The sequence below is a fragment of the Bufo bufo genome, chromosome 4 (assembly GCF_905171765.1).
Source record: "Bufo bufo chromosome 4, aBufBuf1.1, whole genome shotgun sequence".
In the NCBI taxonomy this organism is placed as follows: Eukaryota; Metazoa; Chordata; class Amphibia; order Anura; family Bufonidae; genus Bufo; species Bufo bufo.
In genome coordinates, this window is record NC_053392.1 from 480,078,808 (window position 1) to 480,102,337 (window position 23,530).

The 23,530-nt window shown below is 43.0% G+C and overlaps 1 protein-coding gene across 2 annotated transcripts in view; it reads left to right on the plus strand.

The window, feature by feature from the left end:
- The window catches only part of MTHFD1L (methylenetetrahydrofolate dehydrogenase (NADP+ dependent) 1 like), a 309,383-nt gene that overhangs the window by 224,650 nt on the left and 61,203 nt on the right, over nt 1-23,530 (plus strand). For both annotated transcript variants that reach the window (XM_040429522.1, XM_040429523.1), the window contains exons 25-26: nt 3,260-3,367; nt 6,351-6,503. In XM_040429522.1, coding sequence (XP_040285456.1) covers nt 3,260-3,367; nt 6,351-6,503 — 261 coding nt within the window. The remainder of the gene's footprint in view (nt 1-3,259; nt 3,368-6,350; nt 6,504-23,530) is intronic.

Consider the following 23,530-nt stretch of genomic DNA (forward strand, 5'->3'; position numbering starts at 1 on the left):
AAAATGTCATTTTTTTGCAAAAAAATCGTTAAATTTTGATTAATTACAAAAAAAAGTTAAAATGTCATCATCAATGAAATACCACCAAATGAAAGCTCTATTAGTGAGAAGAAAAGGAGGTAAAATTCATTTGGGTGGTAAGTTGCATGACCGAGCAATAAACGGTGAAAGTAGTGTAGGTCAGAAGTGTAAAAAGTGGCCTGGTCATTAAGGGTGTTTAAGCTATGGGGGCTGAGGTGGTTAAATCCCCCCTTTCCCAATTTTACATATAAAATATATAAACAATAAATAAACATATTACATAGCGCTGTGGCCGAAAAGTCCAAACTATTAAATTATTAAAAAATATCTCCTATGCGGTGAGCATTCGCCATTTTTAGTCACCTTGTCACCCCAAAAAATAGGATAGGACTGTTCTATTATGGGCCGAACGTTTCATAAAATGCGAAATGTACGCGGCTTTTTTTTTTTATTTTTTTGGCACGGTATTTAGTATCGCAATGCTTTTTTATTGTGACGAAAGCGAATCAAAACTTTGGTATCGAAGCAACCCTATGCCAATCTGATCGGCGTAGCGTTGTCACGATGCAAAAATTTTGATTCGGTTTTGATTTGGCGACTAAAAATTTTATTTGGCTCCTAAATTTTTCAGTTCAAGAGCCAATGGCTACTAGGTATTTTTTTTAGTCTGGAGCACTGGCCTGTAAGTTATTCAATAAAAAGTATCTGCATAGTGCCACCTGCTGTTTGTGCTTTTTCTTATCTCCCTGTCCACCTTACGGAGGTGGCTGCGTGTGCTCTGTTCTTTCCTTCAACTACCACCATCCTCTGCTAGAATCTGTTACTGTTGCAGGATATGCCTCCTGAGCTGCTAGCTAGAAACTGGTTGAAAAGAGCTTGTCATGTACTATATGATGGCTGATTTTCATTTTTTACATTAGTCATGGGATAACCCTTTAAGAGTTATGCACATTTTAATAAATTTGCTGGAGTAATGTGTCTCATCATAGTTGATCACAACTATGTAGACTCTCTTTAATAATTGGTTGGATATTTGTGCCCTCTAATGAATACTCAAATACATTTCGTTTTTATTTCCTTGCACAACTCATGTCAATAAAACTTGATTCCTGACCCTCTAAGGGCTGTTTCACACGAGCGGATGCCGTGCGTGACATCCGCTCCGTGAATGACAGCCAAGACCCGATGCAGACTGCAGAAGCACGGAGCTTAACATGACTGATAATGCTCCGTGCCTCTCTGTGACCTCTTTACTACGAAATCACAGTGACAACTTTATCTCACTGTGATTTCGTAGTAAAGGGATCACAGAGAGGCATGGAGCATTATCAATCATGTTAATGCTCCGTGCTTCTGCAGTCTGCATCGGGTCTTGGCTGTCATTCACGGAGCGGATGTCACGCACGGCATCCGCTTGTGTGAAACAGCCCTAAGGCGAGCAGATGTTCTTCATAGTATTTTTTTTTGGAGGGTGGGGATGTTCAGCAGGTTAAAAAAATTGAAGTATTGCTTAATTGAGAAACGTGATCACAGGGTGATTATGTCAGGATGAACTTTTTCTGTTTTGCTACGAGAGGCTCTACTTAAACTCTGCTTTCCCATATACTGTAGCAGATGTGGGGATTTGAGATGTGCTCCATGTTCTCTCTGAATTTAGTACAGTTAGTGCTTTTGGTGACCTTGTACAAAAAAGGTATGTTCGTTATAGATCTCCTCTAAGGTTACGGAATTTGTCAGCAGATACAACCGTTTTAAGGGACAAGGACACTGTTGGTCACATTAAATAATTAAAATTTAAAATGCTTTTTTTCTGGTTGCTCATTTACTAAGTGACGTTCTCTGAGATATGCACAGTGAGTACAAGTGGTTTACCCAAGAAATGACCATATTAATTGGATCTGAGTGTGATGCATCTAGGTTCAACTAGGAAAGAGCATTGTATGTTCAAAATATTGTATCCTGAGGCCATTTTATCTTGAACTATTATACTTTATTAAAATAAAGAAGAACCCTGCTCCATCAGCCTCAGACCCCACCAGCCCCCATCAGACTAGATAAGAACCCCAATCAGCCTCATATTGTACCCTCCATTCCGAATCAGCCTCAGATGGGACCCCACAGCCCCCATCACACTCGCATCTGATCACAGCCCCCCAACCTCACTCAGCCTCAGTTCACACCCCCAGCCCCTATAAGACTCGCATCAGACCCCCAATCAAATCCTAAGCCTCGGATCACACACCCCCACCAGCACCTCGGATCACACACACACCCCACCAGCACCTCGGATCACACACACACCCCACCAGCACCTCGGATCACACACACACCCCACCAGCACCTCGGATCACACACACACCCCACCAGCACCTCGGATCACACACACACCCCACCAGCACCTCGGATCACACACACACCCCACCAGGCTACCTCGGATCACACACACATCCCACCAGGCTACCTCGGATCACACACACACCCCACCAGGCTACCTCGGATCACACACACACCCCACCAGGCTACCTCGGATCACACACACCCCACCAGGCTACCTCGGATCACACGTTTCAAAAAAATAAATAAACTAACCTTCGGACGGCGCCGCATAACCAGGACTCGCCACTCTATCACTTATTTCAGATCTCACTGTATACTGTGATCTGATGGTGCACAGCATCAGGTCATGGTGTGTGCCTATGTGCACTACATCCTGCTGCTGTGCGCAGTCAGGACACCACAGGGACCCGGAAGAAGACCAGGGGAAGTGATTACACCGCAGTGCTGCCCTCACCGCCACATGCCTCCCGCATGCTAATGACCGCTTTGGAACACTATAAGTCGCACTGCCACCTTTTATTGGGGGGGGGGGGTGCGGTGCATTTTATAGTCCAAAAAATACAGGTATTTTTTGTGACCTCATTTTGAAGTACATATAACTTTTTTTTTTTTTTTTGCGTCAGGTAAATACCCTGCAAAGGCTAGCAATAGATGAGCTTTCTCGTTAGGAGCTGTAGAGAGCTGCTACTGGGCTTGGACCGCTGGACATTCTCATAGTTCACATACAGCTTTAGTAGACCCCTATAGGCAGGATCGGTGGACTGAAATTGTCTGCCAAACTGGTGGCTGAATTGTTCAAAACATTGCTTGGTATTACATGAGAATTTAAATTACTGTTTTGTCGCTCGTCAAATGACACCTGACCATGAATACTTGCTTCAGTTTTTCTTTTATATTTCAGCTCCCCATTGCAGAAAAGATCAGAACCATAGCTCAGAAGGTGTATGGTGCTGCTGATATAGAACTGTCTCCAAAAGCTCAGTCAAAAGTTGACATCTACACACAGCAGGTAAAAGTACAGTCTTTGGACAGTAGAAATCTATTAGTACATAGCATGACAGCGAGATGCTGATAGAGAGAAATTTGCCTGGACCAGACCAAGACCTATGTGATAAGTAGTGAAGGATATTAAAGGGTTTCTGTCTGCAGGAAAATGGGTATTAACCTGGCTATAACTATATTAGTGCTATCTCACTGCCTGCCGCCGTTATTGAGAGAAAATAACTTTTATAATATGCAAATGAGCCTCTAGGAGGCGGCGTTGCTCCTGCTCCTAGAGGCTCCGTTCTCCCACCTTTGGCCGTGCCCTGCTACACTTGATTGACAGGGCCAGGCACCGTTGGTCTCCACTTGCCGGCCCTGTCACCCGTGGAAATCTTGCACCTGTCCTATTCAGTATTCGCCGCAAGATTTCCACAGGTGACAGGGCCGGCAAGCGGAAACCAACGCTGTCTGGCCCTGTCAATCAAGTGTAGCAGGGCGCAGCCAGAGGTGGGAAAACAGAGCCTCTAGGAGCAGGATCAACGCCCCCCCCCCCCTGCACCTAGAGGCTCATTTGCAGATTATAAAAGTTAGGCAGTGAGATGGCACGAATATAGTTATGTTCAGCTGCCATTTGTACATCACTAATGTCAGCCAGGTTAATAACCATTTTCCTGCTGACAGAAACCCTTTAAGTGGGTTTTTCTTTCTGCTTCACCCATTTTTTGAGAACACCAGACTCTGGAAATGGGAAACGGCAGTAGTTTGCAGCGTTTAGTAGAAAGGCTTATTTTACCCATAAAGTAGCCAACAATGTTCCCTCTTCAGTACGAAACTTCATAACGCATTTTAATCAGAATGTAATAACAATATGCTAATATTATTTGAGCTTAGCAAGGAATGTGACCTCTCCATTTTTAGCTTAACGGTATCATCCTTAGTTAATCTGATTTTTATATAGTTTGTTGTTGCTTAGTCTAGGTAATTTCCCAATTTGATAGATGAGATTGTTTTTCAAATACTATAAACTGTTAAATATAGAGGTGCGTTGCATAGTACACTTTTTTTTTTTTTTATATAGTGATTTTAGTTAAAGGGGTTTTACCCATCGAATCTTGCAAATCCACCTTAATTACACAGTACACACTTATAAGAGAAAGTTTGTAACATAGTTGCAGTACTGAAGTCGCGAATATTGGCCTTCTGGGAAACCTGTCACATGCTTCTCTGAAAATCCAGCTTCTGCTTACGTCACCTCTGTTGCCGAGTTTCCAGCCAAGGCTTTGGACAGGGCATCACTTCATCTGTGGGCGAACCAGTACTGTGCCTTTTCCTGGTACATATGCACTGAAGTGGCTTCAGGAGTTTGCACATGCACCAGGGAGAGGAATAGTTCTGGCCCTGTTCAAAGTGAAAGTGATGTCCCACCCATTGCCCAACCTAGATACCTGGTAAAGGAATTGACCTCAGCAGAAGCTTGAAGGCTGGGGGGCTGATCCATGTTACACAGTTTTCACCAGCAGGAGAAAGTCTAAGAAATCCCCTTAGATAGGCTCTACATCAGGGATTCTCAACCCGCGGCCCTCCAGCTGTTGTAAAATTACAACTCTCAACATGCCCTGCTGATAGTCTGGACATGCTGGGAGTTGTAGTTTTGCAACAGCTGGAGGGCCGCATGCTGGGCCTCCCTGCTCTACATTTTGAAATCTTTTCCATTTAGCTTGATGGATGGCTCAGTGCTTTTTATCTATTGGTTCTTATCTGACAACAGCTACATGGAGGTTTTTATGTGCAAGGAGGGGAACAAGGATGTACACTGCAGATCATAGTGGGGGGCGGCATCTAGGTTTTCAGTAAGGACATGGGGAGGAGGAGATGAATCACAATGGATGTGTATGAGGGTACATATAAAGGGGAAGACTTAATTAGAAAGGGATACAGTCCAGGAATGAAGCAGTGATGACTCATGAGAGCTAGTGAAAACAGCAGCATCCTGGACATGTGGACTTCATATCCAGCATGAATTACAGGGAGAGAAAAGTTTGAAACTAGGAGCAAGCTGCCAACTGCATATCAGGATATCTGAAAATGAATGGGTTTTGTAGTCTACAGTGTGGTGCAATTTTTTATTTATCACAAGTTAAAGGGGTTGTCTCACCTTCCTATTTGCAGGCTGCCTCGCTGCTCTCAGGGGCTCTTCCCTGCTTGCTGGGGGCGGAGCTGAACTCTGAGATTAAAAGCAAGGCAAGCCTGGCAGGGAGGAAGTAACCCCTCCCCTTGTGCGAGCTCGCGCCCAAGGCTCACAATAGATTCTGTATCAGCCTCCGGGAGAGCAGAGCAGATCGTGACATCCAATGGTAAGTTGCTTGTCACAATCTGTTCTATGTGATGTATAAAAGTTCCCCTCCTGCCATCTACCTACAGTTTACATAGCCCAAGTGTGAATGAAAGCAATTACCTTCATATAGCACAGTTCTAATGATCCCTGCTGTATTGGCAGCTCATATGTGGTGGCCGGGAGTAAATGCGTATGCGCGAGAAGTAGTGCGCGTGCGCGCTGCCATAAAACCCGGCCAGCACTGCAGCCTGAACATAGAGGATCTTGCAAACTGAGATGAAGAAAAAATGAACATTACAGTGGTGGCCGTAACCCCTAGAAACAAGCATGTAGTTTGGGGGGTAAAAAAAGGAGAATTGCATGACATACATCAAGATTAGAAAATGGAATTATATTGGGGAATCCTTTACTGGAGGTCAAGGAATTGATATACACTAGATTAGTGAGGTGAGACAGCCCCTTTAAATACTATCATATGTAAGTCACATTTTCCATATCAAAGGCGACACTAGTTTTTATCTAGTAAAAGCAGCCATAGAAAAAGGCACAATAGGGCGAGCCAGTTTTCATTGTAGATAATGGTTGTGACAGATTGGCTTGACATCTTTACATTTTTAACTCCTTCCTGTGCACGTTGTAAAACATTTGTTAAATCTTCACTTGTTTCCCTCAGGGTTTTAATAAACTTCCAATCTGCATGGCCAAGACACATCTGTCTTTATCACATCAGGCTGATAAGAAAGGCGTACCCATAGGCTTCATTCTACCTATAAGTGATGTCCGAGCCAGCATTGGTGCTGGATTCATCTATCCGCTCGTGGGAACTGTAAGTATCGTCTACAGTGACATTCTATTAAAGGGGTTGTTCAGGCATACCCTCTCATCTGATCTGACAGCAAGCGTGGAGAGACCCAACTGCCCTCTTCCAGGCACCTGAGCAAATACTGTACAACTGCCAAATTTCAGGTTGTGAAAGAGAATCTAACTGAAGATTACATTCATCAGCAAGGTAAAGGACTTTTGTAGTGCAGACCTTTAGAAGTACAGATAACACTTGTACTAGGTATTAGTCTGCCCTCAGCGAGCCATCACAAGTGTCCAGGATAGGCGGTTGGGGCAGAATGTAGAAATCTCTTTGTATTGCGGCACTGTATTTTTCCTTTCCGTTGTCTGTTCTTTATACAATATGTAAGGAGCCCTGACCTCATTTCCTATTGTCCTCTATACATAGAAAGGTCCCATAGCTGTTATGTCCAGCTGGGAAGACTCTCTCTATTTCCGCATGAGCTCTTCTGCTGTGTTATCTCACCCACCCAGATCGCTGTGTAGTCTTTCTGGCTCACGTACGCCAAGAAAGGATGGCTGGCTGGGTTTCTGTTAGACCAGCCTCAAGAACAATGATGTATTTGAAAAGGGAAGTAGTTACTGAACAAAAAGGTTCCTGGAATTCAGGAAGACTTGTCACATGTGCTTCTTAGCCTTGGAAATGGTGGTTCCGGAAGAAGATTTCATTCAGAAGTATGGTGACATGCCGATTGTGTGACGCGCAGGTCACCTGTTGTGAAACTTTCTGGTCTACGTGGGCGTTTTTCCTGGAATCTTTTTATTTTTTTTCAAAAACGTCAGCTGAAGTAGAAGATTAATTTAACGATTGGGCAATTCTAGAACATGTTCCCATCTAACATATCAGATAAGCTGTAGGAATGTAGTGACCTATCGGAAATCTGACAGTCCTGTAATGTATGTGGCAGTTTGTTTTTTCAGTCAGTCATGCATTTTACAGCTTTCTAAGTAAATATGCGAGTATTGGATCAGTTACTGTGCTTTAAAGGGATTCTGTCACCAAGTTTTGGGCTATAGAGCTGCGGACATGCACGGCTAGATCGCCGCTAGCATGTCCGCAATATACCTTTTTCTATAGGGCTGTGTGCTTTTAATTTCTTTAAAAAAGGATTTTATAGATATGTAAATTAGTCTTGTATGTATCCAAGGGGCTGCACTTACCTTACTTGTGCCCAGCCACGCCCGCCTGTGAAGGAGCCCAGCACCGCCTATGTCCTCCGAATCTCTTCCTTTCATCAACTATAGATAGCCCTATAGGACAGATATATTGCGGACATGCTAGCGGCGATCTAGCTGTGAATGTCCGCAGCTCTATAGCCCAAAACTATAGATTGCCCTATAGGACAGATATATTGCGGACATGCTAGCGGCGATCTAGCCGTGCATGTCCGCAGCTCTATAGCCCAAAACTTGGTGACAGAATCCCTTTTAACACCAGAAGCGGCCCATGGGCAGATGTGGCAAAGCAAGTAGATCCAGGTTTTTGATCCTGCAGGACCCTTTTTTATGCATAGGTCAGAAAAGTAAGGAACAGACATATCCCAGACTTAGGAATGTGTAAATTGATCTGGATCGCTTCCATAGCGCCAATCCCTGAGCCAGTGGTATGGCAAGTGATCACTGAGAGGTTACAATGGTCACGCATTGGCCGCCAAAGTTTCAACACTGGATAGAAGTGTGCAGTGTTTTTTGGTTTATTTACTTTTTACTGCTGCTCTTGTTGGTTTTTATTATTTCATAGCATTTGCAGCTCTCTTTTTAGTTTAATGTTTAGAAGTTTTATAACCTTTTTAATTTAGTACTATAGCACAAGTCTAAAGCATGTTCTCGTGCTAGTAAAGAGAACAGTCTCTATCTGAACAAGGTATTTAAATGTTCTACACAGGTCTGCCCATAGTATATCTCTGCTTCCGTACTTTTGGTTGCAGTCCTTCTGTAATTGTTTTCTTTGTTATGGTTGGCCCTGATTCCCACACAGCATGGATGACTTTTGAGGGGAAAATAAACCAAATATTAGCTGAACATACTGGCAATAACACGTGAGTTGATTTTTAATTAGCACTTGTGTGGCTTTTATCTCTACTCCCTGCGACCCTGACCTGAAGTTGGGTTACATGCAGGTGGAGCAAGGACTTCGCCTGTTGGTCATTACCAGTAACACTATGGCTCTTATCCAGGAAGCCCTCTCAGGGATCACATAAAAAGTATTGGTTAAATGTTTTAGGAGAATTTTCAATTATTTTCTCAAATAAACCTCTATAATATTACAAATTGCTGAGGAGTAGTGATTTTAAAGTAATCTCATAACTTTATTATGACTTAAATAGTTTTTAAGAACCCATTTTCATATTCCCTGTTAGGGAATTCTGAGTTAAAGGGGCAGTCTGGTTTTAGAAGGAAACTGGAAAACGCAGGAGATCCGCCTGCCATAAATAAGCGATCATTTCTAACTTGGCAGTTCTCGAGCCGCTGCCCTGGTTCACCCAGCCAGGATCTGTTTACCTGACTACAGTAATGACATGTTAACAACATATAACCGATTCAGACAATCCCTGGTCTGTGCTGCTGAAGACATTGGCCGGGAGAATCAGAGGTGCGGGATTTGCCAGGTTGTTGGTGATCACTTGCTTATGGCAGGTAGATCTCCTGTGTTGTCCAAATTTCCTCATGAAACTGGCCAACCCTTTTAATAGAGGAGCAAATTCAAAGAGTGTCTCTGTGGAGGACAAGAACTTGTCCTGTCAACCCTTAGTCCTCATGCACACAACGTATCTGATTTTTAGGTCTGAATAAAAATGGATCCTGGATAAATATCCTCTGTGGGCATTTTTTTTTTCTGCCAAAAACCGACAGGAATAGGACCTGTGATGAGTTATGCGGATTGAACACATCCGTAAAAAATTGAATTCTGTAGGTCAGTGCGCTATCCGTTTTAAAAGCAGATAGCAAAACGAAGAAATATGCTTGTGTGCATGAGTCCTTACAAAGACAAGCCACTGATTTGAATGAGATACTATATAATTCTTAATTTCCCCTGTAGGGTCACTGTAGGGAAGTTGTAGACTTATTGCCATGTTTCCCCCAGATAAAAGCTGATTACTGCGGTCCCTGCAGGAAGAGATGTTGTGAGCAGCTCATTTTCAAGGGACCACTTGTACCAAGTAGGCATTGTCCACAATGGAGAACACCTTTATCAGAAGGCTTGTCTCACTGAATATGCTGGCTGGTCTGCATGCAGCGCCTTATAGAGTAGGAGAGGGCAGATTAATATATAGCTTTGTTGGAAAAAATTCTGTATAGTAATTTTTTACATTTTATTTCCTGCTCATTCTGGGTTTGAGTCCTGTGGCCGGTTGTCCTGGAGAACAATTTTTAAGCTAATGCAACTATACACATCTTAAGGTGCCCATACACATTAGTCTAAATTTGATCAAAATTCTCAATTTTATCTAAAACAAACATTCGTAGGTTGAGATTTAACAGTGCACCATTGTTTTAGACAACCAATGATATACCATCATGATCTGAAAAGAAGTTGTTTGATATTTTCATCTGATATTTAGACAAAGCATCTTTGGTTCAAAGAAAGATGGTTTGTAGATGAAAGATCTTTTGTCCATTGCCCAGTTTTATTGAACATGAATGGCCAGTTCGAACAACTGTAACGTCCATTAGTGTACACTGCCTATTATAGCCGTTCGGACTGATCTCATGTGTTCAGTGACCCTCGAAGAAAGAACAATCTTTCCTGGAATTTCCTTCTTTCACGGAAAGATCGTTGTTGTCCTGGTGTCTGTCAGACGACAATGTTGAAAATGGCTAGTAATGTTACAGATGATGACAAACCTTTTTTTTTTTGTTAAATATCACCTGACAAATGATGGGTTTTGGTTGAACTTTTCAAATTGTGATTGACTTTGGCCGCTTTTAATACATTTTTAGAGTATCTAATAGTAACAATACCACATATGTGAGGTGGAGCAAATGGCAACAAGCTCCCTGTTCCTGATATAGGGAAAACAATAGTCGCAGAAATAGAAAAACAACGTCCCAGAGCTGACCCATTACAAAGCTGCTTGCGCAGTGCAGAACCTTAGAAGCAGTTCTATAAACATTTTCTAGAACTCCTTCCCACATTCTGTAAAAGTCCCTTTACAGGAGCTGAAGATTGAATGTGAACGTTCCTACAAACATCCATTCCCCTGATCATTATCACAAGTAGACGTGCTCCTGATTACTCGACTGTAAGATGATAGTATCCTTTATGTGGCTTTAAAAATCCTTGGGTATGGTGCCAACAATAGTGGAACTATGTGTGTATGGAGTGCAGCTATTGCTCCGTGTATATGGATCTAAATGAGCAACAATGGACACCTCACTCGCTTTGGACCAAAAATCTTACCAGAGGTGCTACTGAATGGAATAAAGGTGCTGTGAGCCGTAGTACCTGGCACAGCCATACACAGCGGCAATCTTTTCATCCAGCTGATTGGCATGGTTGCTGTGGGTCAGTCATATCATTCAGATAAGAAATAGGCATTTTATACATGTATTATAAACTCTTTGTTGTAGGTGCAAGAGCTTGACATTCAAAACACATCAGCAGATACATGCTGCAGCCATTTCAATGGATTTTCAGCAATATATATTCTTCTGGATCCAATCTCCTTTTCCATAGCTTTCTATTTCACTTGTTTCAGCCATGGTCATCTACTCATGGAACTTTTCTTTGGGGATAAAAAAATTTAGTGAAGTAGTTGCTACTTCTGTTTAAAAAGTAATTGTGAACTATTGAAAACGCTCCACAATTCTGATTTTCACCACATTTATTAATTGTTTTTAGACCGTTTTTCCACCTTTTCCCACAAGGAGGTATGGCTTGAAGGCAAAGTGGGCAATGCTTAATTGCACCAAAATTGTGCTAAATATTTGGAGCATGTTTTGGAGTAAAGTAAGCCAACAGATAGGCGCTGTTGTGTTAGACTAGACAGTCTACAGATGCACCAAACGTATCCTCAAATGTAGCCACTGTAATATTCTAGTGCAGTTTAGGAATGTGAAAACACTTGGCTGTGAAAATGAAGTGTTTCATTTTTTCCAATAAAATGTTGCTTTAGCCCCAAATTTTTAATTTAAACAAGGGGTAACCGGAGAAAAAACACCCCATAATTTGTTACCCATTTTCTCCTGAATACGGCAACACCCCATATGTGGTGGTAAACTACTGTGGGGGCATGGAAGGAGCGACATATGGCTTTTGCAGCACATATTTTGATGGCTTGGTTTATGGGCGCCATTGGTTTTTATATTTTGAGTGATTGTCTTATGTGGGGGGTCATTTTTTGCGGGATGAGGTGACCTTTTCATTGGTACCATTTTAGGGTACATAAGACTTTTTTAAAATCGCTTGGTATTACACTTTTTGTGAGGCAAGGTGAAAAAAGGCCGTTTTGGTGTTTTTAAAAAAAACGTTTTTACAGTATTCTTCTGAGGGGGCATATAATGTGATATTTTTATAGAGCAGGTTGTTACAGACGCGGTGATACCCAATATGTCTTATTTTTAATTTTGTTAAGTTTTACACAGTAAATGCATTTTTGAACAGAATGTGTTGCCATTTTCTGAGAGCCATATTTTATTTTTTATTTTTTGGCCAATTGTCTTAGGTAGGATCTAATTTTTTGTGGGATGAGATGACTGGTCCCATTTTGGGCAAAATAAGCCTTTTTGTGAGGGAAGGTGACCAAAAATGGCTGTTTTGGCAAATTTTTATTTTTTTTCTGCATTCACCTGACAGGGTGGATCATGTGATATTTTTATAGAGCCGGTCGCTATGGACGCGGCAATACCTAATATGTATTCTTTTTCTCCCTATGTTTTTTTAAAAAAAATTTAATTACTTCATTACGGGAAAAGAGTGCTTTTTTATTTATTTTCCCCACAATTTTTAGGGGTCTGATCCCCTGTACAATGCATTACAATACTTCTGTATTGTAATGCATTGGCTGTAAGTGTATTACACATTGTAATACACTTACAGCCTTCCTGCCTGTGAGATCCAGGGGGCTGCATCTCACAGGCTTACATGGAAGGCAGCCCCGATGCCTGCCATCGGGTCCCCGTCACAGCAGCATAGGTACCCGATGGGGAAGGGGAGGGAGCTCCCTCCTCAAATGCCGCGGTCAGTGCTGACCGCGGCATAGTGAGGGTTAATGCGCCAGCATCAGTGTTTTCACCGATGCCAGCGCACACAGCAGGGTCCGGCTAACGGGAATAGCCGGTCCCCTGCAGCTGATCTGGTGGGGGCATCTCCTGCACCTGCCCGATCAGCACGCCGTAGTACAATGCCGCTGGTCGGGAAGGGGTTAAGATCCCACATAACCTCTTTAAAGCAGCTCTGTCACCCAGATCAACCCTACCCTAGCAGGCATATAGCATCATGCTCCCTGCCTTTAGATTGACAGCACTAGACCGCATTCGTGTCCAGTGTGGTCTGTCAATCTAAAGGCAGGGGGACGTCATTATTGGTGCTCAAACCGCATAAGCCCGCTTCCTGACGGGTATTGTTTTAATCAGCATCATCAACCCTACCAGTTTATATGCCTGGTAGGGAAGGGTTGATCTGGGTGACAGAGCTGCTTTAAAGAGAACCTGTCGCCTTTCCTGACACGTCTGTTTTAGTAACTACTTGCATTCCCCATTAGATAATTCTGGAGCAGTAATTCTTATGTCTCTGTTGTGCCATTCCCCTCTTATTTTTTACTAGATGCTTATGAATTTCCAGCAGTCTGCAGTAAAGGCACAGATGAGTGTTACCAGTTGGGGGTGTCCCTGCACAGTCTACCAGTGGCAGCACTGATTGGACAGAGCACCTACTACTCAGAACACCTAGCAGTACCTTTTACTGCTAGTAATTTATTAGTAAATTTCTAGCAGGAATAACACAGGATTGGCACAACACAGTCATAAGAATAGATGCTCCAGAATTGTTATCACATGGGGAATGCAAGCAGTTACTAAAAAGGACATGTCAGGAGCGGTGACAGGTCTTCTGTCTCACTATTAGTAAGTCTGTCCCATTGACTTGACTTTTCTTCTCTTGCTTCCACCCAGCTGATGAAATACTCCCAGGAATGCACTTCCTTTCCTAAACCTAGATTCCTGATGGCTATACGTTTTTGTTTCTCGCCATAGTCATTAGAACGTTGCGTGTTTCAGCGATTAGATCTAATTACATGTACTTCAGTAGATTAATTTCCAGCCCAAGGATGATATCTGCAGCTAGGTATTTTTCATCAGGAAGGGTGTTCTTTCTGACAGCTGGAGCTAGTTATTCCAATGTGCAGAGGGTCTGACATGAGGCAAGGGCTGAATTTTTCTTGGAAATCGAAAACGCGAGACCACCATGGTTACTTTATAAAGGGAAGTAAGCTTTGTTTGGTTGAAACCTTCCTTCTTTTGAATTCAACTTTCTCCTCTCGCTCTCCCTGCTTCTCGGAGGTGCAGCATAGAAGAATGTTTTGAATAAAGTCAGAAACTGATGGGATTATTCAAGTCGATTTCCACCTGAATGGATTTAGCAGAAGTCCTTGTACTTGCCACCAAGACAGTGACATGTAAAATTGGCCACGGTCTCAAAGGAAAACGTAGTTTCCGTCAACTTTTTGAGAAGCAAGCATGAAAATTGCGGTAATTTTAGAAACAAATCTTCGCTTGCTCATAACAGGTGTAAATTTAATTTTCTGTTGGTCCCAGATGCAGTAAACTTGGGAGTGGATTTGTGCCACATTTATCTCCTTTACTTAGACTGGCATAATATACCCTGGTCATGGTAAATGTGAGGATGTTTTTCTAAAGTGTTTTGCGGCACTGAGCTTAAAGTAAACCTTTAACAATTATCGGCGTCCTGAGCGAGTTCTCCCTCACCCTAATCATCCTAGGAGTTTTTTTTATTTATTTTTTGAACACCTCCATATACACTGCTCAAAAAAATAAAGGGAACACAAAAATAACACATCCTAGATCTGAGTTAAATATTCTTCTGAAATACTTTGTTCTTTACATAGTTGAATGTGCTGACAACAAAATAAAATAAAAAAAAATATATGGAAATCAAATTTTTCAACCCATGGAGGTCTGGATTTGGAGTCACACTCAAAATTAAAGTGAAAAAACACACTACAGGCTGATCCAACTTTGATGTAATGTCCTTAAAACAAGTCAAAATGAGGCTCAGTAGTGTGTGTGGCCTCCACGTGCCTGTATGACCTCCCTACAACGCCTGTGCATGCTCCTGATGAAGTGGCGGACGGTCTCCTGAGGGATCTCCTCCCAGACCTGGACTAAAGCATCTGCTAACTCCTGGACAGTCTGTGGTGCAACTTGACGTTGGTGGATAGAGCGAGACATGATGTCCCAGATGTGCTCAATTTGATTCAGGTCTGGGTAACGGGCGGGACAGTCCATAGCATCAATGCCTTCGTCTTGCAGGAACTGCTGACACACTCCAGCCACATGAGGTCTAGCATTGTCTTGCATTAGGAGGAACCCAGGGCCAACCGCACCAGCATATGGTCTCACAAGGGGTCTGAGGATCTCATCTCGGTACCTAATGGCAGTCAGGCTACCTCTGGCGAGCACATGGAGGGCTGTGCGGCCCTCCAAAGAAATGCCACCCCACACCATTACTGACCCAATGCCAAACCGGTCATGCTGGAGGATGTTGCAGGCAGCAGAACGTTCTCCACGGCGTCTCCAGACTCTCACGTCTGTCACATGTGCTCAGTGTGAACCTGCTTTCATCTGTGAAGAGCACAGGGCGCCAGTGGCGAATTTGCCAATCTTGGTGTTGTCTGGCAAATGCCAAACGTCCTGCACGGTGTTGGGCTGTAAGCACAACCCCCACCTGTGGACGTCGGGCCCTCATATCACCCTCATGGAGTCTGTTTCTGACCGTTTGAGCAGACACATGCACATTTGTGGCCTGCTGGAGGTCATTTTGCAGGGCTCTGGCAGTGCTCCTCCTGTTCCTCCTTGCACAAAGGCAGAGGTAGCGGTCCTGCTGCTGGGTTGTTGCCCTCCTACGGCCTCCTCCACGTCTCCTGATGTACTGGCCTGTCTCCTGGTAGCGCCTCCATGCTCTGGACACTACGCTGACAGACACGGCAAACTTTCTTGCCACAGCTCGCATTGATGTGCCATCCTGGATAAGCTACACTACCTGAGCCACTTGTGTGGGTTGTAGACTCCGTCTCATGCTACCACTAGAGTGAAAGCACCGCCAGCATTCAAAAGTGACCAAAACATCAGCCAGGAAGCATAGGAACTGAGAAGTGGTCTGTGTTCACCACCTGCAGAACCACTCCTTTATTGGGGGTGTCTTGCTAATTGCCTATAATTTCCACCTGTTGTCTATGCCATTTGCACAACAGCATGTGAAATTGATTGTCACTCAGTGTTGCTTCCTAAGTGGACAGTTTGATTTCACAGAAGTGTGATTGACTTGGAGTTACATTGTGTTGTTTAAGTGTTCCCTTTATTTTTTTGAGCAGTGTACTTCTTTTACAGTCCACTTTCGCTTTTATCAAGTTATCTAAATTAAATGCTTACCTCATCACTTCCCATTCCGAACCCCACCTCCCGTTACATAAGTGACAGAATCTAAATATCCTACTCACGTTCAAAATCCTGCGCATGTGCAGAACCAGTCTCCTCACTCCTCATCTCACTCTGATCATATAATGTACGGTATACTGCGCAGCTTCGAGACTTTGAAGAGAAGCAATCGTAGAGGGTGTGTCTTATTCGTTTGTGGGCGTGGCTGCACTCCAAGAGTCAGAGAACGCTGGACTCCTTTCCGAAGAATGGATGAGACTGGACTCATCTAAGGAGCATTTCTTTTAGGATTTTCTCTGAACTGATAGTTCGTTCAGAATTAATTTTAATATATTAATGTATTAAAAAGTATTTATAGAAAATGGAGTTGATAAATAGGCTTAGAAAGTGATGATTTTTCATTTGTTTAACCACCAGTCATGTTTGGCGCTCATCTCATTCCAAGAGCAATTAAGTTTTATTTTTCTCTAGGATGTAGCAGTTTGAAGGCTTGTTTTTGCTACACGAGTTGTAATTTTCATTTTTAGTTTTTATTGCTAGCATTTTGGAGTATGTATAATTTTTAAGGGCTAGTTATTGGGGGATGGAACGGAAGGGACAATATAGAATCTGCCGTTCATTTTTTTTATTTTTTTTTATGCAATGCATTGGGGGTATGTTATTTTTATAGGTCATTCTGATTAGGGCTTTTCATATTGATGACCTAGCCACAGAATTGGTCATTGATATCAGACCGGCTGGGGTCTGACACCTGTCCCACTGCCGATCAGCTGTTTGAGGAGACTGCACGTGCAGTGCACACGTACAGTCTCCCTTCTCACTTCCTGCGCTGCTGCTTTGCCATAGACAGCAGCGGTGAGCAGGATGGGAGACTGCACGTGTGCACTGCGCACGCAGTCTCCTCATACAGCTGATCGGCGGGGGTGACAGGTGTTTGACCCCTGCTGATCTGATATTGATGACCTATCCTGGTTTGTTTGCATAGTGAAAATAGGTCAGAACACGCTCCATACATGGTGGGTGCTTGCTGTATCATATAGCAGCACCCCTGCCATTTAACCCCTCAGTGCCGTGATAAGCGCTGATTGTGGCACCTGTGAGTGAAGGCAGAGGCATACAGTTCCCTCTTCCTTGCGATCGGAGTCCCAGCAGTGAAATCGGGGGGGTTCCGATTGGTTGCCATGGCAGCCTAGTTGCTGCTGAAGCAATCCAGGCCTGCCATGGCATTTTTCATTCTGAGCTATGCACGAGGCACTGCTCAGAATGGAGAGTGAAAAAATCCTAATAGATCTCTATTAGGGTGAATAGGAGAGGGGATCAAAAGATGCCATGTACTAAGCAGGCTAATAGTTATTAAAAAAAAATAGTTTCTGAAAATTTCTGAACTATTAAAATATAAAAATAAAATTCCTGTGCGGTGAATGCCGTAATGGAAAGAAAATTGAAAAACACATGATTTGCCATTTTTATGTCATCTTGTCCCCCCAAATTTTTTTATAGTGATGAGCAAAAAGTCTTACATACTACAAAAATGGTACCAATAAAAACTACAGTTTGTTGCGCAAAAAAACAAGCCCATACTGTATATGTATTAGGTGATTGCTGTACATCAGGTGGAGCTGCTAGGTGTATTTTATTAAAATTCCAGCACGTTCTTTCCCGGAATCTTCCTATTTGATTAGATTACATTAGTTCTGGAGGAGATAAATCTTTGTTATACAATCTCCTGGAAAGGTGCCATTTGCTTTTTCATTCATTCTTTATACTAAGGGGATGAGGTGGAGGAAGTGGATTATAAGTGTGTATAACTTGCTACAGGTGCTGCGGATTACTCTCATGATTTCAGTCATATCATCATTACACAGGCGTAAGATGCCTGAAAATTGCTTATTTATTCCTAACTAGTCTAAGCTTCGCTTCCTTAACTTGGGCAACAGGAGCTGATGGCCTGATCCACATTTATTGGTCCTGTGTGTGCTACTTCAAAAGACACTTTTACGTGGTTAGGACTGCTAAGGCCTTGTAGACTTAGCTAAACACTTTGAAATGTGAGAATATGTAATGGGTCAATAAGCGCAGGTTTAGTAAAAGATTTGTGGAGATTGAAAGCAGACCCATATGTAGCACCTCGTATATGCAAAAAAATTTTTTTTGTTTTATACAAGTTATATAATTTTCCAAACACTTTCAGTATCAATTCCTCTTGATTTTTAAGGTCTCTGTTTGCCATCATTCATGTTTGAATGTTTCGTGCAGTTGTCCAAAGCTAGGTTGAGCAAGTCTAGTTTAAAGGAGTTCCTCGGGATAGGTCATCGCATCAATGGTGTTCAATTGTTTGTTGGGTCGGGTGAGCCTCTTCCTTGGCCTGTGATATCACGTCCATCGGTCACACTCCTATTCAAGTGCTTGGAATAGAGCAACCACCCAAGCACAGCCGCCGTACAGTGTCAAGACGCTGTGCTTGCTCTTCTGTGAAGAAGCTGCAGCACCCTTTAAACAGCTGATCGGCAGGGATGGTGGGAGTCAGACCCCCACCCATCTAATCTTTGTGACCTATTCTGAGTATTAATGAGCAAATCGCGCTTCGGATCATAGATCCAAAGTTGATTCGTTCTAACACTTCGTTTTAATGCTGTACAGAGACCTGTATCCGTACACCATGAAAATGTATGGTCTCCGTTGGAGGCAAAATATGTTCCACCCAAAGTTGCATAAGACTTTGTGAAACCAGACTCCGGATTCCGAATTTTAAAGGTTTACAAATGAATATAGAATTCATTCATCAACGTCTCTCGCGACTTTGGGTGAAACAGATTTTGCCTCCACGGAGGCGATACATTTTAATGCTGTAAGGAGACAGGTCTCTGTACAGCATTAGAAGGAAGTGCTTAAATGAATCGACTTCGGATCTATAATCGGAAGCTCGACCTTTAAACGACCAGTGTGCAAATTAAATGAACTATTTTTAATCTATTCTTAGTATAGATATCTGATGAAGCAGTTTCTACCTGGCCTTATTTTCTTTCCAGAAGCAGGGACCCTCCTGTCCATGGGCTGTATTTGGTATTGCTTTTTACTCCCTGATTTACCTGCTATTGAAGTTGACCATGGCAAGTGAAGCCCCATTCCACTTTTGCTCTAAGGTCTTTTGATTCCTTGCTAGCCCAGGAAATCTGTTACTACTCTTAGGCTACTTTCACACTAGCATTGCTAGAATCTGGCAGGCAGTTCCGTTGCCTGCAAACCGCATGCAACCGGATATCTTTTTTTTTTTATACTGTTTGACGGATTCTGTGAAATACCGTATCCGTTTCATACGGAATAACTGATCCGGTATTAAAATATTTCAAAGATCAAAAGAACCAATTTCAGATGCAATTTGTACAGTGGCTATAAAAGACGACCAAAGGTCACATACCCCTCAGATGCTACCTCAGAAGATGGCAAACATGATGCCGGACCACATTCAGTTTGGATTTCAGGCTCTAATCCTTGTTTCCCGCTGGAGGAGACGTGTTTGAGCCAGACGGCGCCGTCGCTATTGGGTTCATCCGATCACTTCTGCCCAAATGAGAAGGGGAGCATTTGAAGTTCTTTTTCCCGAACTGCGGAATAATCCTGACAAGTTTCTTAAATACCTACGGATGAGCGTCTCCAGTTTTAACGATCTGCTACAAAGGGTGTCTCATCGCATCGAAAGACAAAACACCATTTTCCGTCGAAGTGTTTCACCTACAAAACTGTTAATGCTTACCATAAGGTAATTATTCGTTTATTTTTATATTTTTCTGGTAACTGTTATTTTTGTATACTTCAACGTAGCTTTTCTGGGTTCAAAGCTGAACCCAGACATATTTTCCTACTCCATGGTACAAAAATTTTCTGTATTTGATACTGTACTCTACCTAGCACCGCTCTTGATTGCACAGGCCAAGGGCTTTGGAGGCTTTGCATTAGTATTGTTCACTGTGACTTCACCGGCTCCTATTGTCAGGCTTTACCCTTATCTCGGCCATTAGAGACGTTGACTTCACTGTGAGCAATGCTAGCCAGAAGCATACGCTTATGGTTCTCCATGGAGAGCCTGTTCCATCACTGGATTTCCCCAAAAATTTTTTTGACTGGCCACAGAACAAAGGAAAGTATTTGAGCATTTAACGGTGATATGGCCAGTTTAAGGTCCCAAACAAGGCAAACCAAATTATATAGCTTGTATTGTTTTTTTTGGGGCATTTTTATTAAAAAATTTTCATTTTACATACCGTATTTTTCGCCCCATAAGACGCACTTCCCCCCCCCCCCCCCCCAAAGTGGGGGGGGGGGGGGAGTCCATGCGTCTTATGGGGTGAATACTAATGAACGCTTCCATTATGGAAGCGCTCATTAGTACCGGTGGACCAGGAAGCTGTGAAGGCTCTGTACTCACTGCTTCCTGGTCCTCTGCCATGCAGTGGCTGCGCACAGAGTGAGGGCGCTCTGTGACCTCGCGCTGTGCGCGCCAGTTCACAGCCAACAGCAGGAGTAAGAAGATTGCGGGCGGTGAGAAGCGGCGGCGTCCAGGAGCAGGAGAGGTAAGTGTTTTTTTTTTGTGATCATAGGCTGGGGGGGCTGTTGAATTATGGCTGGGGACTGATTACATATCAGTGCTCCAGACTAAAAAAAAAATAACCAGGAGCCATTGGCTCCTAAACTAAAAAAATTAGGAGCCAAATTAAAAGTTTTAGTTGCCAAATTTAAAATGCATATAATTAAAAAAAGCACTTGACGGAGAAGATGAGACGCAGGTCACAGTAGTAAGCCAGCACTACACATAGGAGAATACAGCACCACATACCTCTCACATCCAGTGACATCTTTTGGGGGACAAGACTAAAAATGGCTAATTGCGCAGTTTTGATTTTTTTTTCTGTTACAGCCTTCACCAGAGCGGAAATATTTTTTAATATTTTAATACAGTCCTGATCAAAAGTTTAAGACCACTTGAAAAATGGCAAAAAATCATATTTAGCTTGGCTGAATCTTAACAAGGTTCCAAGTAGAGCTTCAACATGCAACAAGAAGAAATGGGAGTGAGACAAAACATTTTTTGAGCATTCAATTTAATGAAAACAACGAAGAAACTGAAACAGGCTGTTTTTCAGCTATTCAAAAGTTTAGGACCACATGCCTTTAAAAGGCCAAATCTGTGCAGAGATGTGGAGTTTGCCGAGCTAGGGAAGAGGGAGTAGTGAAAGAGGTTGGAGGATAGTAATGAGGAGGAGAACAAGAAAAAGGGTGAGAAAATAGCTCAGGGTTTTGGGACTGGGATTAGGGTTGGCCGTGGGAATGGGACTGGCAAGGGGGATAGGGCTGGGGCGGAGTTGCACCTGCCACGAGGCGCAGTCCACTTGTCTTCTGGCCTCAAACAATTGGTCGGGTGTAAACTGTTCCATCACGGGGACTAACTAATTCAAATACAGTTGCATCGGACTCCTTTGCAATGTCAACACCGCCCCCTACTGAAAACGACGCAAATTATCCTCCAATCTGGCAACTCCATTTGTGAATCACATCAAGGACTCTTAAATAAGCCTTGTGAGATCCTCGTAGTCCGCCTGACGGCCCCTATCTGAACATCTGAGTCCTGACCAGTTGCTTGAGCAGGACTAGGAGACCCGCGGTGGCCGGCTCATCAGGGACCGCCTCCAGAGGAAGGTAATATAAGTACATAGGGGATGCTAGGAATAGTAGTCCTCCTAGCATCCCCTATGTACTTGTACTACCTGCAGTCCCTATGCTAGTAATACAGGGAGTGCAGAATTATTAGGCAAGTTGTATTTTTGAGGATTAATTTTATTATTGAACAACAACCATGTTCTCAATAAACCCAAAAAACTCATTAATATCAAAGCTGAATATTTTTGGAAGTAGTTTTTAGTTTGTTTTTAGTTTTAGCTATTTTAGGGGGATATCTGTGTGTGCAGGTGACTATTACTGTGCATAATTATTAGGCAACTTAACAAAAAACAAATATATACCCATTTCAATTATTTATTTTTACCAGTGAAACCAATATAACATCTCAACATTCACAAATATACATTTCTGACATTCAAAAACAAAACAAAAACAAATCAGTGACCAATATAGCCACCTTTCTTTGCAAGGACACTCAAAAGCCTGCCATCCATGGATTCTGTCAGTGTTTTGATCTGTTCACCATCAACATTGCGTGCAGCAGCAACCACAGCCTCCCAGACACTGTTCAGAGAGGTGTACTGTTTTCCCTCCTTGTAAATCTCACATTTGATGATGGACCACAGGTTCTCAATGGGGTTCAGATCAGGTGAACAAGGAGGCCATGTCATTAGATTTTCTTCTTTTATACCCTTTCTTGCCAGCCACGCTGTGGAGTACTTGGAAGCGTGTGATGGAGCATTGTCCTGCATGAAAATCATGTTTTTCTTGAAGGATGCAGACTTCTTCCTGTACCACTGCTTGAAGAAGGTGTCTTCCAGAAACTGGCAGTAGGACTGGGAGTTGAGCTTGACTCCATCCTCAACCCGAAAAGGCCCCACAAGCTCATCTTTGATGATACCAGCCCAAACCAGTACTCCACCTCCACCTTGCTGGCGTCTGAGTCGGACTGGAGCTCTCTGCCCTTTACCAATCCAGCCACGGGCCCATCCATCTGGCCCATCAAGACTCACTCTCATTTCATCAGTCCATAAAACCTTAGAAAAATCAGTCTTGAGATATTTCTTGGCCCAGTCTTGACGTTTCAGCTTGTGTGTCTTGTTCAGTGGTGGTCGTCTTTCAGCCTTTCTTACCTTGGCCATGTCTCTGAGTATTGCACACCTTGTGCTTTTGGGCACTCCAGTGATGTTGCAGCTCTGAAATATGGCCAAACTGGTGGCAAGTGGCATCTTGGCAGCTGCACGCTTGACTTTTCTCAGTTCATGGGCAGTTATTTTGCGCCTTGGTTTTTCCACACGCTTCTTGCGACCCTGTTGACTATTTTGAATGAAACGCTTGATTGTTCGATGATCACGCTTCAGAAGCTTTGCAATTTTAAGAGTGCTGCATCCCTCTGCAAGATATCTCACTATTTTTGACTCTTCTGAGCCTGTCAAGTCCTTCTTTTGACCCATTTTGCCAAAGGAAAGGAAGTTGCCTAATAATTATGCACACCTAATATAGGGTGTTGATGTCATTAGACCACACCCCTTCTCATTACAGAGATGCACATCACCTAATATGCTTAATTGGTAGTAGGCTTTCGAGCCTATACAGCTTGGAGTAAGACAACATGCATAAAGAGGATGATGTGGTCAAAATACTCATTTGCCTAATAATTCTGCACGCAGTGTATAAGTACATAGGGGATGCTAGGAGTTGCAGTCCTAGATACTACTA